This window comes from Equus asinus, chromosome 3, assembly GCF_041296235.1.
Source record: "Equus asinus isolate D_3611 breed Donkey chromosome 3, EquAss-T2T_v2, whole genome shotgun sequence".
NCBI classification, from domain to species: Eukaryota; Metazoa; Chordata; class Mammalia; order Perissodactyla; family Equidae; genus Equus; species Equus asinus.
Window position 1 is genome coordinate 1,808,780 of NC_091792.1, and position 15,892 is coordinate 1,824,671.

Genomic DNA, 15,892 nt, shown 5'->3' on the forward strand with positions numbered 1-15,892 from the left:
CACTTGCCCTGAATGTACAATAATCACCAAGATAAGTCCTGAGTAACTTTCCTTTAACTAAATCAAACTCATTTATACACACATGCTTCAGCTCCAGCACTCCCACCACATGCCATTTCGCTGAAAAATTGACTTTAGCATGCCTTTCATGCTGATTTTGAGATTAAAATTAAGTATACTATCAAAATACAAAAAAATGCTATTCAATAATAATGAAAATTTCTCTGGTGTCAGAAATACAGGTGAAACATATATCTGTACCACTCAGGGAAGGCAATATAATGCATACTAAGATAGAAAAAAAGTTCCGTTTATTTTTTCTAAAAAGACAGTGAACTTTACTAATACTTAGCAGATAAACTGGAAGTCCTGTATATATTTGAGTGCTGTTCAAAAACTAATAAGGCCAGCCCTATGGCCAACTGGTTAAGTTTGCGTGCTCCGCTTTGGCGGCCAGGGCTTTGCCGGTTTGCATCCTGGGCACGGACCTACACACTTATCAGGCCATGCTGTGGCAGCATCCCAGAGAGAAGAACTAGAATGGCTTACAACTAGGATATACAACTATGCACTGGAGTTTTGGGGAGAAAAAAAGAAAAAAGGAAGAGTGTCAACAGATAATAGCTTAGGGCCAATCTTCAAAAAAATAAAAAGTTTAAAAAAAACCACTTTACTGATAAGATTTGTGATTCCTGGAGTGGTAGACAGGAGCACAGGCGCTGGAGTGAGACTGGCAAGACCCTGCCCTGGCCCACCATGGAGTAACTATGTGACCAAGGCAAGTTGCTTTGTTGTTCTTGTTCACATTTCTTCATCAGACAGTGGAGTAACAGTACCAACCTCGTGACAAAGGATTCAAACAATAAATAAAACATGCTTGGCCCATAGTAACCCTTCAGTAGCACTAATGCCAGCAAATAAGAATGTCCCTTTGGTGACTTGGTGTGTATCAGTGATGTGGATAAAGATATGCAGTTACAGTTACTGTCCTCCAACCTCCCATCCTCTCCTGAAGACTGCCTCAGCAGCTCCCTTTGTATGGAGTGCTTTTTCTTTTATTTTTTATTTTTTTTAATTTTTTATTTTTGGTCAGCAAGATTGGCCCTGAGCTAGTATCTGTTGACACTCTTCCTCTTTTTTTTTTTCCTCCTCAAAGCTCCGGTACATAGGTGTATATCCCAGTTGTAAGTCGTAGTAGTTCTGTGTGGGATGCTCCCACAGCGTAGCCTGATAAGTGATGTATAGGTCCACACCCAGGCTCTGAACCGGCAAACTCTGGGCCACCGAAGCAGAGCATGCGAACTTAACCGCTCAGCGCTTTTTCTCTTGTTTTCCATGGATGGCTTCTCATCATGCAGATCTCAGTCTTGTTACCTGCTCAGTGGTAACAAAGGCTTTTCCTGACTACCTAATCTAAATATTCACCAAGTCCATTGCAACCATATCGTTCTATTTTAATTTACTCCATATCATTTATAACCTGATGTAATTTTCTATTGTCAAAACTCCCTTCACTGAAATAGAACAATCTCTCCTGTTCTCCATTGTGTCCCAGCACCCTGATCAAGGTCAGACATGTAAGACGTACTGAAAAAATATTGGATAAGTTAATGAACTACTCTGTAGAGGTTTTAATGAAAGAATCGGAGAAAGGGAGGGAGATTCAAAATTCTAGTTTAGGAAAAATGTCTGTTCCTGCCTTCCCTTGCTCTACGCAGGCCCTGAACAGCGTACCTGTCTCCCCATAAACCCAGACCTCCCGAATGGTATGGATTCAGTGTAGCCTGGCTCTTTTAGACCTGTCGTCTCTTGTAACTTGGGATAAGCCCTGGCCACTCGCATGTTCCCAGTGGCACATCCTTCCTCTTCCTGGCCCTTTGTGTTTCTTCCTGTCTCTCAACCCTACTGGCTGCTAGACTCATGTCTAGCTAAAGACTACTGTTGCTAGGCCCATGTGGACATCAATACTTGTCCAGATTGGGTCCCTTTTGAATACTCATTTGGATCACTGTCCCCATCCCTACCTGTACCTGGTTGTGTTGGTTCCCATAGTCTTCTTTTTTTGTTTTTTTAACCATCCCTCACTGCTGAGATCCCAACATCCTTTACAGTTAGGCCCATGAGGTTTAGGACCATTAGAAAGAGAGAAGGGAAGTAGGACTGGAATTCAAGACTGGCTTTGAGGTTTCGACAGTCCCTTTGTAACTCATAATGAATACTGTGGCCTTGGAGTCTTAGCTCTTAGGTATAATAACCGTTCTCCACCTTGGCTGTTGTCATAGTATCCATCACCATTTCATGTATAGGTGGGTGCTTTAATAAATACTATTCGATGATGATAATCCTTAGAAGCCCGGTGTTAGGATGTTGTTCTGATGATCTATTGCTGCATAAATAACCGCCACAAAGCCTAGTGCCCCTAAATAAGAATTACTGATTTTATTCACAAATCTGCAGCTTAGGTAGGGCGTGGTGAGAAAGCCTGTCTGCTCACACAGCATCAGCTGAGGGGCTTGGCTTCCTAAAACACGGTGCCGTGCTCCAAGAATAAGCATCTCAGAAGACAGGAGTGGAAGCTATCAGAAACGGCACAGTGTCACTTCTGTTTTGCACAGGTCAACCAGTCATAGAGCCCAGATTCAAGAGAACAGACCTTGACACCACCTCTTGATGATGATACTGTATATTAATATAGTATTAATATTATCAGAGAACTTGCGGTCATATCACCTTAGATATTCACCATTTTCATTTTTCTAATCAAAATGAAATATGAAAAAATCAAATGAGAAAACCTATGGGTCAGATTGTAGTAGAGCTTTGAGCACTCTGCACTAAGGACGCTGTTGTTTAAAGTCACTCGACTCTGGGAACGTTAACACTCACTATTTCGGGATCCTAGAGAATCATTTGACCTAAATACTGTGAAACACACCAAATTGGAAGCCAATCTGAGGATTACCTGAATGATCTCAAAAAGCTAATGAAACTGTTAAAATACCTTGCTATTGTTAACTTAAGCCTCTGAAAAAGAGAGAGAAGAAATAAATTCACAAACTATTTTCTAGAGTTAACTTTTTTGTTCTAAAGAATTTCAGTTTGGTCTTGTGGGCAACTTGGAAAATACCGTGAACTTTTTTTCCCCCACTAAATTCCAGGGCAAAGTCATGTTTACTTTGTGTGGTGTAACTGTCATTTGAATGAAATGAAAATATATGTGTTCAATTAACTCTGGGATCTGGTATTCTGAAGTGAAAATGTTTTATTGATCTTAGAGGAAAAAAATAGCAAGAATGAGGTTTTTAAATTTCCACTATTCACTATATCTGAGCTTTTCTAAAGCAGAAGTTTTGATTTGGCAAATAATGTGACTATGCTTTCTTCAACTTTTGTTCTTCCCCCAGCATCTTACCTAAAGATATTTTAGTTATCGTTTTCTAAAATGATGTTCTGGGATCAGATGTGGAAGAGTACAGGAGCATGCCATATTTAGTCACCATCTGCAGTACTGTAACATGAAAGATCTTCCCAATCTTTTTCATTTCTTTCCTCCTGGATAATCTGATGTTGCAACAAATTGATTGCTCAACCTCCCCATGTCAGTTTTCTGTAAAATCTAAAAGATTGCTACAGGCCCAAGGTGAGGAAATGATTTCTTTCTGGAAAAGGTGACAATCAAAGGTCAATTCATTAAACAGAGTGACGTACAAGACCTCCAAATAATGCCTGTGATATATTCCAAAATGTTGACGTTCAAAACATAAATTGATCATTTTTACTGGTAAACCTGCGCTTGGTAATCTTATTTAGAGGAAAAATGGAAATAAAATTCATTTTGTGACTGATTCTGAAGAATTAACTTTTTCCCCCTAAGATGTAATTAAGGAAAGCCCTCATTTCCCTGATAGAAAGCACCTCGTTTCCTTGAATTCTCTCACAAAAAAAAAGGACCAGCCCTGAAATTCTGACATCACCATTATGTAAGTCATCTATTTAAGAAAGAGCAGGTCATGTTGGAAGGAAGCCGGAACCAGAAGGCAGAAGTCCTTACTTACAGTCCCTGGTTCTCGCTTACCAGCCGCGCGCCTGTGAGCGACCTCCTCAGTGCTCAGCATCCCCACTTGTACGATAAGGAAGTGTCGTCCCCTCAACAGCCTGGCAGTGTTGTGAAGTTGGATGATGTGTCACAGATGCAAGTGCTTAATGAATTGCAAAGCATCATATAAACAGAGACTGTTATCAATCATTTCAGAAGCTTAAGGAAAGATAGATGGATTTTTGTAAGTTAGGGTAATGTCATTAAAAATGTACGTTGTGGTTTATAAAATATATTTTCTAAGCTCAAGGCTAATGTTTTCGTACTACTTAAAGAAAGGATAAGTTCATTAAGGACAGAAACCAAGTGTTACCCATCTTGTCTTCCTAACATTGTTTAGCACAGTTCTAGGTAGATCAAGTCAGTTGGTTGATTCATTGGTTGAATGATTGATTGAGAAAAATATTTATGAGGTCATTATTCCTCAATTTAGAGAGAAATAAATTGGCCTCTTTTAGCACTTTGAATTTCTAGTTAATCATTATTGACAACTCTAATAGTATATATAACCAAACTATCAGTGAAAGTGCCATCACACTGTTGCACTGTTGTTGATTTCACAGACTGCACCATGGGGTGTGTGAATGGGCTGGGGATGGGGAGAGGGAAAGGGCTCAGATGCTTAATACCCACTGTTGTAGGAATATGGTCACTCTGAGGTCGGCCTGGCTAAGAGGACTAGTGATGCCAGCCTGCAACTGGATTTAAAAAAATGTAAATCAGAAGGACTATTCTGAGTTTTCAGTTTAATTTTGTTTGTTTGTGGGGTTTTTTGGTGAGGAAGATGTCACTGAGCTGACATCTGTGCCAGTCATACTCTATTTTGTATATGGGACACTGCCACAGCATGGCTTGATGAGTGAGGTGTATGTCCGCGCCCAGGATCCAAACCCACAAACCCCAGGCCGCAGAGAATGCGAACTTAACCACTGTGCCACCAGTTTTTAGTATTTCCAACCAGTTGTCTCCAGAATTTAAAATACAGTATAAACTTTACGTTGGTGCTCAGTTTTGTGCATCTTCTCAGGAATTTCTTTTGGAATTTTCTCCTGCCTTTCTAGCTTTTGATGTAGCTTTAAATGGCTGCTTTCTTAACTCCCTCCCAAAAGTTTTCGGAAACGTTTCCATCCCCCCCAAAACACTGTTTCATAGTTGACTTCTTTTACTAGTTCAACAAATACGGGCACAGACTTGATTTCTGACTTGTTTTCATACTTAGTACCTGCAAAGTTAGCATGCTGCCTTTAAATGCACGTAAGTCATCATGCAGAGAAAACCCCTTCATTACACTCGTGCTGGGCACTGGTCACGTCCCTGTCGGTCTCCACACACTCTCCTCATTTACCTGGGCCCAAGCTTATGTGGTTCCAGAAAAATCATCCGTATCTGTTTTAGAGAAACAGAAGCAATTTCAGCTAATGGCGCTTTTTGGTAGTAGTTGTAATGAATTATGCCTAGGTGTCATTTTATAATAAGAAAATTTTTCAGTAGTTGACACTAACAGGCTTTATCGTGTAAAACATTAGTTCTTTTGGATGGTAACAAAGAATTCAAAAAAGTAACTTGTTTCTCTTTTTAAAAAATTTATTACAAAATAATACATGTAATTGCAGCCAAGGGTGAGGAAAGGTGGTAGGGTTCCTGAGGTTCTGAAGCAAGAAAATAGGTTTCAAGCAAAGGGAGCAGATTTATAGAGCCGCCAACTCACTGACGTGATAAATCCAAGGAACCACCTGTTATCCAGAGGCTGGAATAGAAGGGATATATGTGAATGCAGCAAAGATGAGGTTAGCAGATTGACAGGGCCCTAATCATTAAAGGCCTTGCTTGCTTGCCAAGAAGTGAAACTTGTTTTCTTAAGGCAGAGGGGAGCCTTTAAAGGTATTTTCAGCAAGGAGAGATATTTTCATAGGTCCATTTGGAAGGAACTCTAGTAACATACCCAGGAAAAGCATGCTCGTGATGAGCTATGCCACAGAGACAGGTGCTGGTGAGCCTGGCGTTGCAGAGTGTGCCATGGGACGACGAGCCTGGAAGGACGTGCCATGAGGATCCAGCAAGGAGTCCAGGGCTTCCTCCACCCTGCACAGCGGGTTTCAGAATGATTCAACGGGTTTGATTTATTCAATTTCATTTTCTTAATTAAATCCATTAATGGCATTAGTACCAGTTAAGGTTGAATGTTCCAGGTAATTTTATTAATAATCCAAACTAATTTGAGGATATACTCTATCCAGAATAAAAATGACGCAGGCTGGCATTATGAAAGAACCTCCTTAGTGTGTAGTAATATAAAAGTCACAGTACTGTCTGTTCCCATGGGTCTTGTCACTAAGCAGCTCTAGGCATTAAATAGTAAAGCAAGGTCGTGTTTTCTCTAGAGCACAGAGAGGCAAAATGATGAGCATTGCTCTTTCTCATCTGGCCCTGCCCATGTTTCAGGTCTGTCTTAGGTTCTGCCACTTCCCCTTCAGTCCTCATTTTCAGGCACAAATGAGCTAATTGCAGTTTTCCCCTAAATACGTCATCTCATTTTTAGCATGCTTTCTCCAGCCCATTGTATCTACCAAGTTTCTGTTCCTCCTTAAAGACTCGGTTTCTGTAAAACCCTCTGTGATGTCTGAAACAATCAGTCCTTTAGCTTCAGTGAACAGACCCTTGCACGTAATGAACACCCTTACCATCTTCTTAGGTACCCTCCTACCTCCTTAAGGACAGGACCCTGTCTTACTCACTGAGATGTGTCCTCAGCATATAGAAAGTACTAGCCATATAGCAGTGCCTCAGTGACTATGCCAAGCACCTGAACCGTGGGAACCCTGGGCATGGAACCTGGCTTCACTGTCCATTGCCCTGTAGAGCAGAAGTGACCGTTCATCAGCTTGTCTTAATGTTGTTACTCAGGCCTTTGAAAATACTAAAATTTGTGGTTGTCACCTTCCCTCACCTGCCGAAGGTCCTATCAGTGCCACCTTGTCTATTCAGTTGTCTTGCGCCTTCTCTAGAAGAAAACATCTCTACTACATCCGTCTCTGTTGAAAGTTACTCTTGCTCTCTTGATTTTATGGCTTCCCAAACAAAACACATTTTAAAAATCTCTAAACCATTAGTTTAAGCCTTTTTCTTTGTCTTCATCTTTAATTATATTTTTTAAAAATTTGTGGAGTGTGCTTAGTGTGCTATATCTCAAGGAAATACTTTGAAAACAAAACAGCAAACCAGTCTTTAGTCAAGAACTCTAGAGGGCCAGCCTGGTGGTGTAGTGGTTAAGTTCCTGTGCTCTGCTTTGGCAGCCCAGGGTTCACAGGTTTAAATCTCGGGTGTGGACCTACACACCACTCATCAAGCCATGCTGTGGTGGCATCCCACATACAAAAAGAGGAAGACTGGCACAGATGTTAGCTCAGCCACAATCTTCCTTATCAAAAAGAAAAGAACTCTAATATGTATCAAAGCACCCAACCATTCTTCTTTTACCAGTAAGTTATAACATTCAAGGTACTTTGTTGCTTCAGACTCACAAACAGAAAAATTAAGAGCTGCCTGATCTTGAGCATGGTTTACTAGACTGAGCAGCTGTCCTGGCTGTGCGTGTGCACATTTTCCATCCATGGTTTGTTTACTAGACTGAGCAGCTGTCCTGGCTGTGCGTGTGCACATTTTCCATCCATGGTTTGTTTTTTGTTTGGGGTTTGGTGTGGGTGTTTTTTTGTTGTGTTTTTTTTTTTGCCTTATTTGATGATTTGCACTGGCCAAAACTGCTAGTGTTCTAATAAGGCTCTTCCTTAGCTTAAAAATTGGCTCTTTTACCCTTGTACTTTCTTTCTGGGCAATGCAAACAACATTGAAGTTGTCTAAATAATCAGGTTCTTCGTAACTTGAATTAGACAAGAAAAAGACCCCATTGTGGTGGAATTACGTCACAGAACAAATGAGATCATTTGTATTAAACTATTTGATTCTTGGGTTTCTTTTTTGATGCTGACACCTAAAGAACCACCATTTTTAGTCAAACTAAAAATAGATTATAATGTCTTAGGCACAAGAATATTGGTTATAAATAGAAAGTAAGATTTGATTTTTAAATTAACACCATATCTCAAAATAATGACTTTCTTACCTTGTTCAGTGTATTTGAGATGCTGCTCATGTTTCCAGGAGCTTCATAATATTTGTAAAACTGGAATGGGGAGGAGGAATGCTTTATTGGAGACAATTTTTCCATAAAGCATCTGGGCCTCTTGCTGCTATATTTTTAGCTCAATCTGTGACTGTTATGTGCAGGTTGATAGTCTCTCTACTTAAACACAACCCTGAAAAGTAGCTCTGTGCCTTCAGCCTTCACTTCAGCATGGATTCTTTACGTGCAAAGATGCACCCTTAGCAAGAAAAACAGATCTTTATCAACGTTTGCTTTTAAAACAGACCTAAGAAAGTCAGGTAATTCTAAATCTCTAATAGAAATATAGTACAGAACTTGCTTTTACATACTCCATTTATACATTTTCTTTTCTTGTCTCCTTATTCTAAACAAATGATAATTCCTTTGACTTTCTTTTGTGAAAGTCCTTACCTGAGAATTGTTAAGAAATTCACAAACAGAGCAAAGACAGAAATGCTTCTGCTTGTTCCTTGCTCTTGGTGGCTCCACTCGGTAGCACCATTTGTGACTCTAGCTCTCCCAAGGGCTCAAAGGTGCTTTTCTTTTTTGCCTCTTTCTCCCCATTCCGCCTCCTCTTTGTTCTTATTCTTCCTCCTCCAAATCAAAACTACATTGCCATAAAAAAATAAGGTGGACTTACAAATGGATGGATAGAGGGATGGATAGATGGGTAGAAGTGTGATAAACCAAGTATAGTAAGTTGTTAATGGTGGAATCTAGATAGAGGGTATAGAAGCGTCCACTGTAAGATTCTTTCAGCTTTGTTATGTGTTTGAAAATGGTCATAATAAAATTTCTTGAGAGTGGTTATCCATGAAAGATAGAATGACAGGAGCTTTCACTTACTCTGTTTAAATTTTTTACAATTATGTTATTAGAGAAAAATGGAAACAGTTCTTTTTAAAGCTACATGAAACTGTGTTCACAAATGAAGTCACCAGACTATTGATTTAAATGCTCTTCATGTTTGACATTCACAGTAGGCCATGCTAAATGATTAAGAATGTGCACAAAGATTCAGCTGTCTGGTGATGACACGTCATTACCTAAGAAGCTGGTTACGGAAGTTATGGTGTATGGTGTCAGCGGAGGCCATGGAGTACTGTGTAGCCATTAAAACTTGTGGTGTAGACACAAATGCACTGACATGCAAAGAGTTATAATAGAATGTTTTATGTGCTGTATATAAAACTTTGAATTTATGCGTATGGCTGGAAGTAAATATATACAAAAATATTGCCTCTGAATGATGAGTTTATGGATCTTTGTTTCTCCTATAGATCTTTTATATCCATATTTTCTGTTTTTTCCTAAAATGAAATTTTCCCAATGTTTTTATTTAATTTAGTAACATAAGAAAGAAGGAAAACAGGAAAGAGAAGAAAAGAAAAAAGCCATGCTATTTTTCTGTGAAAATGGAGCAGGGAAACCTTGGTATCTGTAAACGATTTTTTTTTTTTTTGAAAGATTGGCGCCTGAGCTAACAACCATTGCCAATCTTTTTTTTTCTTTCTTTCTGCCTTTTCTCCCTAAATCCCTCCACTACATAGTTGTATATTTTAGTTGTGGATCGTCTAGTTGTGGCATGTGGGACGCCGCCTCAACGAGGCCTGATGAGCAGTGCCATCTCTGCACCCAGGATCTGAACCAGCAAAACCCTGGGCCGCCGAAGCCGAGTGCTCGGACTTAACCACTCGGCCACGGGACCGGCCCTGTAAATAATTTTTGATCAAGCCAAAAAGATTATCTGGGTTTCTCCTTTTATCTATATCGCTGAAATCTGCTCTCTTACATTTTCTTAATCTTGCTCTTATAAAACATGCACTTAAAATATGTAAAAACAAGTAATTTCATTCATTCTTCTGAAGATATTTTCATGAACTTAACTAGTGGTTTTGAAAGGAAAGTTAAGATGTTTTCATGCTACTAGGCCGAAGGCATTTTGTACTTGGAAATGCCCTATCTTTAATCTCTAATTGCATTAAATTTCTGTATCTGACTCATGAGGAAAGGAAACTTCAAAGCAGAAATGAGAAAATCCAGTTCCTCTCTAACTCCGGTAACCACTGATGTGTTTCAGACAGGGTGACACCTGTGTTCCAGGTGTCTAACCAGAAGAGCTGAGAGTTCAGGGAAGTGCCAGGTAGATGATAAAAATGTTTTCACTGATTATAGAGCTCTGTTTTCCACGGGGACTTGAGCAATGTGTTGAACCGGGTGATCTCTACCATGTGTCTCTGAGAGGGCTAGAGGGAGGAGACTGTTGCTGTTCCTTTTTGTTCATCCAGCAGACATTTATTGAACACTTTCCTTGTTTAAGACTCTGAACTTAATGTTTCACTTGCTGTTTCCTCTGTTTAGAAGACATCTTTTCATAGATTTTTCTGTCAATGGAAGAAAACTTGGATAGGAATAAAAGTAGAAATATGCAAAAATAGGGTTTATCTTAGGGTTCTGGCCCCTCGCCCTCTCGTGGTGGGTTATAGGGAACTTGTCGTTGGTGTATGCATTCCCCTCCTGTGTGCGGGGTCTGCTCTACAAGCATCTTCTCCATCCATCACAGTACGTGGCGCTCCACGCTCTTCCTCTCTGTGCTTCCAGGGAAGATGTCCAGTGACCGAGCGCTGAGGAAGCAGCAGCAGTTGAACAACCTAGTCTACGTGGTGACACATCAGGCCAGGCCTGGGGACAGGATCGTGGACTTCTGCAGCGGCGGGGTATTATGGCTCTCCTGTGTTCTCCTTGGCATTTCCATGACTCTGTGACTTAAATGTGCTCCATTCAGGGTCGTGTTTGTATTTGGCAAGATTGTCACCACAGAGTGAGCAGAAGCCTGAGGGACAGCGTTAACTTGTTTCTTCTTCTGCCTCTCAGGGCCACGTCGGGATTGTCCTTGCTCACATGCTGCCGTCATGCCAGGTACGGTCTGAATCAGAGATAAAAGGAAACACGGGGGGCCAGCCCCACAGCACAGCAAAGTTCACACGCTCTGCTTTGGCAGCCCAGGGTTCACAGGTTTGGATCCCGGGTGTGGACCTACACACAGCTCATCAGGCCATGCTGTGGTGGCATCCCACATACAAAAAGAGGAAGACTGGCACAGATGTTAGCTCAGGGGCAGTCTTTGTTTCCAAAAACAAAAAAAACAAAACAGAAGACAACACCAGAAAACCACACAATTCAGGTAGCCACGTCTGGCTTGTCTCTGTTCCTTGAGTTTATAATCAATCACCCAGGTCAAATGCAAGGCACAGGCATTTTCTTTTTTCTTTGAAGTAAACTTCCAATGTTCAGAATCTTAAGGGAAAAAGTAAATTACCACAGTTTTCAATTTTTATAAAAAGATTATATTTTAAAATAATTTTTTAGAAGAAATACCTATTCCAATGATAAATAAAATAACTGTGATGAAACTGGTTTATTTTCAACATAATTTTATACTAGAAACACTAGCTTCTGAAACTTACTGAGCATGTTCTCTTGGTATCCTGATTTTCATCCATTGTATCAAAATTGCAACATCAATGATAAAACCTTTTAAAGAAAAAAAACAAAAACAAATCTATCAGACTGAGCCATCAAATGCTTTTCTCCCCATGGTCTCATTAGGTCATTGTCCATGTGGATGCTTATTGTTGCAGATTCTAAAAATGCAAATACACTTTTAGCCACCTGCTTTCACTGAATATTGCATCGTAAATGTTTTTCCCTGTTGCAAATAGTTTTAAGTATCATCATGTTTTAGTGACTCCATGTGTTTTTATGTAAATGTACCATAATTTATCCAGTTGTTGCCACCGTTTGTTGGCAGTTTGTGCTGTTTTTACTCTTCTGCAATATTAAATCAGTTCTTCATGGTGACCATCTTTTAACATGAAAATCTAGAATTTGATGTCCTTTTTTTTTAATACAAATTGACCTGGGGCAGATTCTTTGCTTGTGAGCTCTCTGGAAGATGCAAAATAATTACAGTGACTACTTCCAGAAGAAAACTATGTGGAAGAACTCATAGACTGGCCAGATGACATGTAAGGGAAGGGTGCAGGGCGGGGTGGTTATTCTTTTCCTCTCTTAGAGAACGAAGAGCAAGTAAATAAGGAATCCTGGGAGGAACAGGCAGGTGTTTTATTATTAAGGAAGGCAACAATTTCATAGTTGGTGTAAGAGGAAGAAAGCTCGTAAAGTAGGATCCTGGAGAAGCAGAGTCGAGAAGGTAGTGTCTTGTTTTCCCTTCCTAACAGTTCTCCTGGAAGATTAGAGACGTTGAACCTGGAGAAGGGAGGTCTTGGCTAGAATAAAGTCTGGAAAGCCTCTGACACCAAGGCTCTGACAGGTTTTTCATGCACCGTGATCCAGGATTTTTCCATAAAGAGAAGCATAAAAGGGTAGAAGTGGGAATGATAGTATGAAAGTGACTCTGCCCACTTTTCTCCATCTGCACCAGGGGTCTTACCCTACCTCCCTTGGCCTGGATACTGTGAGAGTGTCCTAGTGGTTGCGCCTTCCGCCTGCCCCACAATCCGTACTGTACACTGCAGCCGCTGAGCCTTCTTTCCCACATGCTGTCTGCTCCCTTACCTCTCCAGCTTCATCCCCGCCCCCACACCCTGTCCTCCTGCCCACAGCCCCGCCACACACTGCCACCTCTTCAGTCACACCGTGTGTTTCTCACCTGGGGCTCACACATGTTTCTGTCTCTGCCTGAAACACTCCTTCTTTCCCCCAGCTAATCTCTAGTCATTGTTCAGGCCTCAGTTAAAGTGTTATTTCTCCATGTTAAATGACTGAAACCTGCCCCAGTCATCGAGTTAGCACTCTGATGACACATGAGAATCTTTCATCGAACTCTCGTCACTGTGTGACAGTTGCCCATTTCCCTTCTACCACCTCATCTGCCAGCTTCATCAGCTCAAGGACCTTGACCATTTTGGTACCACGTTATCTGGCATACTTCCTGGCACAGGATAAGAATCAATGTAATATGTCCTACATTATTAAAGCTATGAAATACAGTAATAGTACTTTGCCCTAATGTCTGAATTATGTTACTGAATATACTGTTGTTTCCTTGGTGAAATCTAGGTTACATTAATAGAAAACAAGGAATTATCATTAATTCGTGCTAAGAAGAGAAGTGACGAACTAGGTTTAAGCAACATTTGGTTCATTCAAGCAAATATGGAGTATTTTACGGGGATGTTTAATATTGGGGTAAGTAATCAAGCAGTTTCAATTTCTTTAATTAACTAAATAAGAAAAAATACACTCCTTAGACTAAGTAAAAGAGATACTTTTATGTTCTTTGTTAAACAGAGACATTATAACTTTTGTTTTCTACTCTCTATAAAGTATAGTGTATTAATGAATGCTGTTTCATTCCTATCACTTCATTGTTACCTGCTGGAGATAACACTGGCTCCTCTAGCAGACAAGAACCTTATTTTATTTATTCAGCATCCCCGGTGCCTGAAACAATGTTTGACACGTAGCAAGTGCTTAAAAATAGTTACTAACTGAATGAATGAACAAATGAATGATTTCTAATGAAGATAACATCCCTTGGTTTATAGTACATTTTTAGAAGATAATGAGAGAAAAGAAAAAGAAAGAAGATAATTTAAAAAAATAGCTTGTTAGTAACCTGGAAACGCTAGAGTTGCCTTTCAGTAATGTTTTCTTTAGCTAGAATTTTATATCTACATGTATTTTTAGCTTCCAAGAGACAGAAAGTATATTGGTCATGTTTATAAAACCTTCAGATCAAATTCTTATTGTTTAATATTACTAAAAAGACCTAAGATATGTGCTTCTGCCAGGTCATCTAAACCCCAGATTGCACGCTCTGGTGCAATTTGAGTTTCATTAAGATGTTAGTGTTGCTGCTGGTCCTTGTATTTGTTTCAAATAATTTTTTTTTATTTTTATAGGACTATATACTCAAAATAGAAACATATAGAATAATATAAAGAATCACCGGTATTCCTACTACTGAGAGATAAATACTGTCAAAAACCTTTGGTCTTTATATTTTTATGCACACGTACAAATGTATACTTACACATGTTAGCCTTGTTGAGGCCATCCTACGTAGACTCGCCTTTAACTGAATATTGTCATAAAACTTTTCCCTAATCATTCTTCTGGTTTCTTTTTTTTCTTGTTGTAACGTAATCATTGCCATGATGGATGTCTTGTGCATCCTTTAGGTCTTTTGGTACATTTGCCAGCTCAGTCTGCAGGAAGGTTGTCCCCAGCTGTGTATGTTCACGTGACAGACATGATGGGCTTGTCCAGGTGACACTCTTGTCCATCTTCAGAAGCTCAGACCTTCTGTAGTACTTCTGATTTATGTTCTATGAAGTTCATTTCTTAAATATCGACTTCTGCAAATTCGTGGGGTTGATTGTTATTTTTCTTACAGCCTAAAATGTATTCAGTTGTTTCCTCTGTAGACATGATCCAGGTTGGTTATCTCATGCCATGCCTCCATAGAGAAGTAGACTGTTAATCAGGTGACTGCTAGTTAGGAAATTCAGGAGAAGGTAGACATCTGATCCAGCAAATTCAAATTAAGTACATACTTAGTACAGCTTAAATTTCACATAAACGTTGAGGTAAAGGTTAAAGTTCTCCCGTGAAACGAGTCATGAAGCCAGTGCCCATCTACCAGCGCTCCAGGCAGGAGGTATCAGGGAGCAGGATATTGCTGCCCACCCACCACCTCTCAAATCACAGAACTCCCGGCCTGTCAGCCACAGGCTTCTACCCTTCTGTGGCTTGGAGGTGCTAATGATTTCTGGCATATTCTTGTAACTTTCAAGGTCATAGTTCATGAACACCTACTAAAACTATGTATGTCTTTTTGGAAGTGATATTTTCTCTGCATTTCATAATAATATATCCATAATAGTTTTTTTCTTTCATAATTACTGTTGTCAAGATATACAGAAAATGAGTTAAAATTACCTGGAGTATTAAACCAAAATTAGATTTATTCTCAAGAAAATAGTTTGCCTAGGAGGATAATTGGGATATTGTCACTAGATAAATCAAACTAAATGCATCAGTGGCTCTAATTCTTGTATTAAATAGGTTCCAGTGGAAATAGTGAATTTAGAGAGGAAATCAGAATAACCAGGTATTGGAAATGCATTAAAACTGCATTAATCCATGATTCTGTAGTATTTCACATAAGGCTTTGGTTGGCATTTACCTTTGCTTAGTAAATACCTTTTTCTTTTACTGTTTTTTCTTTAGATCTGAAAATTAATGATGTAAACAAATTTTAAGGAGAGAATTTTAAAGTCTTAGGACCAGCCATCTTTAGGAACTTTAAACAAATAGATAAGAATTGAAATACTAGTTGTTTGTCTTATCTCCATTAATGCAACTGGTATCAGGTGAAAATGAATAGATTTGCTAACTTTATTAAACTAGTTTAATTTGAAACAATGAAAGAGAACAAATCTAAATAGTTTCAGATTTTTCAACGAGGTCTTCCAATGCCTCCACCTTCTCTACCACTCCCGTATACCAGAGTCAATGATGTAACACTGCATGTGTTCCAATAGTCATTCTGTAGTTTACAGTTGACATTGTGCTTATTTGAGAAATAATTTCTTTAGAAATAAATG

At 39.5% G+C, this 15,892-nt stretch overlaps 1 protein-coding gene across 4 annotated transcripts in view; it reads left to right on the forward strand.

Annotated features, from left to right (window-relative positions):
- Positions 1-15,892, forward strand: part of GSTCD (glutathione S-transferase C-terminal domain containing) — a 140,337-nt gene that overhangs the window by 93,564 nt on the left and 30,881 nt on the right. For all 4 annotated transcript variants that reach the window (XR_011501811.1, XM_044767450.2, XM_014858408.3 and 1 more), the window contains 3 exons: positions 10,860-10,975; positions 11,133-11,177; positions 13,341-13,469. Coding sequence is in view for 3 of the 4 variants with exons in the window: in XM_044767450.2 (XP_044623385.1) it covers positions 10,860-10,975; positions 11,133-11,177; positions 13,341-13,469 (290 nt within the window). In the remaining variant the exon portion in view is untranslated. The remainder of the gene's footprint in view (positions 1-10,859; positions 10,976-11,132; positions 11,178-13,340; positions 13,470-15,892) is intronic.